Source organism: Egretta garzetta, unplaced genomic scaffold (genome assembly GCF_000687185.1).
Source record: "Egretta garzetta isolate BGI_Z169 unplaced genomic scaffold, ASM68718v1 scaffold149, whole genome shotgun sequence".
NCBI classification, from domain to species: domain Eukaryota; kingdom Metazoa; phylum Chordata; class Aves; order Pelecaniformes; family Ardeidae; genus Egretta; species Egretta garzetta.
In genome coordinates, this window is record NW_009269998.1 from 2,437,541 (window position 1) to 2,442,055 (window position 4,515).

General features: G+C 39.2%; 1 protein-coding gene across 1 annotated transcript in view; it reads left to right on the forward strand.

Moving 5' to 3' along the window:
* The window catches only part of RTCA (RNA 3'-terminal phosphate cyclase), a gene marked incomplete at its 5' end in the record, with an annotated part of 7,905 nt that overhangs the window by 2,927 nt on the left and 463 nt on the right, over positions 1–4,515 (forward strand). The window contains 7 exon segments of the mRNA XM_035902875.1: positions 220–361; positions 1,530–1,654; positions 1,791–1,849; positions 2,465–2,559; positions 3,744–3,848; positions 4,487–4,511; positions 4,514–4,515. The exon segment at positions 4,514–4,515 is cut by the window's right edge and continues 463 nt beyond it. Coding sequence (XP_035758768.1) covers positions 220–361; positions 1,530–1,654; positions 1,791–1,849; positions 2,465–2,559; positions 3,744–3,848; positions 4,487–4,511; positions 4,514–4,515 — 553 coding nt within the window.

A 4,515-nucleotide genomic window follows, 5' to 3' on the forward strand; every position in this document is an offset into this window, starting at 1 on the left:
ATGTTGGTATTCAGTAATTAGATGTGTGTTATGAGGTCATACTGTTGTTAGAGAACCTAATTCTATTATGATTTCTAAGGCACACATCAATAAAAATCATACGTACAGTAACAGAGAACATAAAAATGTATAATGAAATTTATGAAGAGCCTTCTGGCTCTTTTCTTGGTTCCTTGTTATCTTTGCGTTTAATTGTATCTGATCACTTTTTCTAAACAGGGGCTACTATCCTCAGGGAGGTGGTGAAGTTGTAGTCCAGATGTCACCAGTCAAAGAGTTGAGCCCAATAAACCTAACAGAACGTGGCACAGTGACAAAGATCTATGGCAGAGCATTTGTTGCTGGAGCACTGCCCATAAAAGTAAGTGCTGATAATACCTCTGGTAGTATCCAACTTCATGTATCTATAGAGAAGTGCACGTAATGTGCTTAACATACCTCTACAGTTCCTGTGCTCTGCAGTCTTTCACATACAAACTAAGTGGCCTTATGACATGATTCCAATTACTCGGGCCAAAAAATAGAACTTTGGACATTTCTAAAGTGCGCTTATTGCATAGCAATATGGTAGCAGCTAAAAAGCAGGAAATGAGAACGGTATCCTTGATATCCTCAGTATGACTGTTCAAAAGTCTTTAGCATATATTGAGGGGTATCTTATAGCTCACTTATGTATCGTTCATATTTACGTGGATTATTTTAAATCTGAAATCATGGCCCTCATTCATAGATTTATGGGTAGACTGTGGTGCACTGTCATAGGCAGAGGTCAGACTACAGCACATTTGTCAACTGTTGCTAAGGGTATTAGGCAGCACAAGTTAAGGGTAGGTTTAGCCAAAGATGGAGTTTAGCTCCTTTGTGCCCCCTTCTTCCTATTGTTCCTACCCTGTCTGTGTTTATAGAGAACGAGTGGTGGGATCTCCTTAAGTCTCCTTCTCCCACATGGGCTAGGAATTGGTAGAGGAAGGAAGAGGAGAAACTGAGTTACTTTTTGAAGAGCTGTGGACTGCTGGTTTTGGTCTTAAAATCTCCAAACCTGTGAATATTGGCTACAATTGGATCACAGGGATGGGATAGGCTTCATCTGCCCCCATCTGCCTGTGACTTAAAATTGTTATTTTATATATTATAACTTACAGAGTATACCCTGTACAAAATAATTGTGGGGTGGGGTGGTTGGTTCTTTTTTTCCAATTAATGACTTGAGATAATCAAGACTAAAATAAAATCTTTCTCCCTATGAAGGGAGAAAAGTTCTTGAATTTCTACTGATATTGAAGCTTCTACATCCATCACTATAATTGTCATTTGTTCAGCAATTAGTGTTACCTTAATTTTGTGGGAAAATTCTCAGAGGAGATGATGTTCAGAGCTTGCTTGTAGGGGTTTTATGACAATCCTTTGTTTTTCTGGTTAATAAAGTAGCCCCTTTATTCAGGGATTCACTATAATAATTAGACTTATGAGCAAGAAGTATTACTATAGTTACATAACTTAATTAATGTTTTTACCTCTTGCCATGTCAGCTGGCAAAAGACATGGCAGCAGCAGCAGTGAGATGCATCAGAAAAGAAATCAGAGACCTTTACATTAACATTCAGCCTGTTCGAGAACCTGATGATCAAGCCTTTGGGACTGGAAGTGGAATAATGTAAGTTGAGCCCAAACTTCCTATTGATACCTGTAACCTCGCTGGTCGATTAGCTAGATCTCGATTACATAGCTGATAAATAAAGCGCAACGTGAGTCATTTTGTTCTTAATATTGATTTTGTTCTTTCTGCTTAGTGTTGTTGCAGAGACTTCAACAGGCTGTTTGTTAGCTGGCTCATCACTTGGCAAGAGAGGTAAGAGTTCCATGACATGTACCTCTTTCGGATTTCACTCAATATACTGTTAGCAAATGGGAATCTGAAGTACAATCTATTCAAAGATCTGATGCTTCGAGTGCTGCATTTTTAAATGGGTGTTGTTCAGTAATAAAGGACAGTGGAAATGAGCAGGTTTTAAATGTAGTAAATGGAATCTTACACTTTGACTAGGCTGCTTCTGCATAGTGACAAAAAATACAAAATTATTAAACTCACCTTTTATTAGAATGGTTTGTTAAGGATCACTGAGTTGAAAATGCCTCGGGACTTCTAAGGACGTACGCTCTTCGTGGTTTACCTGTGAAGTTTTTGTTCAACAGTGAATCTAGATGTGTATCTAAAAGGAATAGAAGTGATTTTGGTTTTAAATGGTTTGAATAAAATGTTTCTTTGACTAAGTGGGCCTACTTTCTTCCCACTGCTTAGGAAGTATGAACTATATGTCATAGGTGGGAGGGGTTTTTTAAGCAGACATCTAAGCATGGAAATAAGGTTTAAAAAGTTGATAATTTCTTGATTCCCCCCCTTCTGTATTTTTAAAATGTTAAATAATAGTTGGCAGCATCCTAATCTCCTGAATTTCTCTGTTAGGAAAGAATTCTGACAAGGTTGGCATTGAAGCAGCTGAGATACTGCTTAAGAATCTTAAACATGGTGGAACTGTGGATGATTCTCTGCAAGACCAAGTAAGGCTCCTGTATGTGTTTGCATGAAGTTGAAGTAGCAAGAACATGCATGTATGTATAACTTGTACAGAATATAAATCTGAACAGGGAAAGAATGCGATGTAGATTTCAAAGTTAGACTATCTCCACAAATAGCAGTGACTTTACATAATTATTTGATAATTAGAAGTCTTAGGAGGTTTCCGGGTGCGGTCACAACATCACTAGGATTAGCAAATTACATACAGCCCTTGGGAACCACAGATGGTCCTGGCTTTGCACTGACACCTTTAAATTTTCCCTTCCTGTAAATCTTAGGAGGTATGGAAGAAAGAGGTGAGAACTTGCTTCTATTTGGCACTCCATGTAGAGGAGTAAAAATAGCTCCCTGGTTACATATTAAGAATGAGACTAAGTGAAGCCATGAGAGAACAGGGGATCTAGGAGGTGTGCCTCTTTGTCTTGCTCACCTAATTCCATTTGAGAACAAAGACCTACCACTGTCTTATTTTCAGTAACGCAGCCTGAGAAGAACCTGGGGCTGTTCTAGACAGGATGACGTTACCTCTTAGCTGCAAACACCTGGCCACACGTTACTATTATGTAGTGTAATAGGAAGTATTTAGGTCTTGGACCCATCCTGCTTTTTCCAAAGCACGCACAGTACAATTGGTGGAAACATGGCACAGCCAGATTCCGTGCCTATGGGAACTGCTCAGAGTTATGTCACGCTTTACAGAGTACTTGTTGTGCTGGTGTTTGTAAATCAAATCAGATTTTTTTTTTAATATCTGTCTGGTGAATATGTGATCAGGAAGTGTTAGAATTAAGAAAACCTCTTCCTGAGTTTCTCTCTCCATAAAGGTAATTGACCAGTCTGGAGTCTGATGTGACTTTGGGGAATTTTGGGGTGGAAGGGATGGGGAGAGCAAAGTTAAATGTAGTGACAGGATTTCAGTGGCAAATTCCCCTATGGAAAAGTAGTAGCCCTTCTGCAATAGGCATTACAGTTGTAATCTCCAAGCTTCTCGAGCCTGGGATCACTCTGAACACTCAGCATCAAGAACTTCTATGAAACTTTACAGACCCCATTTTTACATCTACAGACCTTTTGCCTGGTTTTCCTTTTTTTTTTTTTTTTTTTTTTTTACTAAGTTCCTAAGATCTGAAGAGTGAGTTAATTATTACCTTTGCCTCCCTTTCAGCTGATCATTTTTATGGCACTAGCAAAGGGGGTGTCTAGAGTGAAAAGCGGACCAATTACACTTCATACTCAAACAGCCATCCACTTTGCAGAGCAGCTAACAAAGGTGAGTCCAAAAGCTCAGGGAATTTGCTTAGGGCCATGGGTTAGTGGTGGGATGGCAGGGTTAGGGTAACAGTTGGGCTTGATGATCTTAAAGGGCTTTTCCAACCTAAAAGATTCTATGATTCTATATTTTACCGGCCGGTTGTCATCCAGTAACTAGGCAATGGACAGCGTAGCAGGCAGTGTGAACTGGGCTTGGTCACAGAGGACAAAGCACTGATAAAATAATTGCTATGATATTTATATGGGAGTTTACCTGCAGAAAGCAAACATACTTTAAATGCCTTTAGAATGGTTAGATACTTCTACCACCTTTATTTCAATGTTTTTTAATGAAATCAGTCAAAGCTGTAATAAACATAAACACATGGCAATGCGATTATTGGGCATCACAGAATCACAGAATCGTAAGGGTTGGAAGGGACCTCAGGAGATCATCTAGTCCAACCCCCCTGCTAAAGCAGGCTCACCTAGAGCATGCTACACAGGACTTCATCCAGGCGGGCTTTGAATATCTCCAGAGAAGGAGACTCCACAACCTCCCTGGGCAGCCTGTTCCAGTGCAAATATCAGATATTGAATATTTAAACTTATGTATGTTATAACTTAATTAGTAATATATTTCTAATCCTGTTTTAGGCCAAATTTACTGTGACGAAATCGGAAGA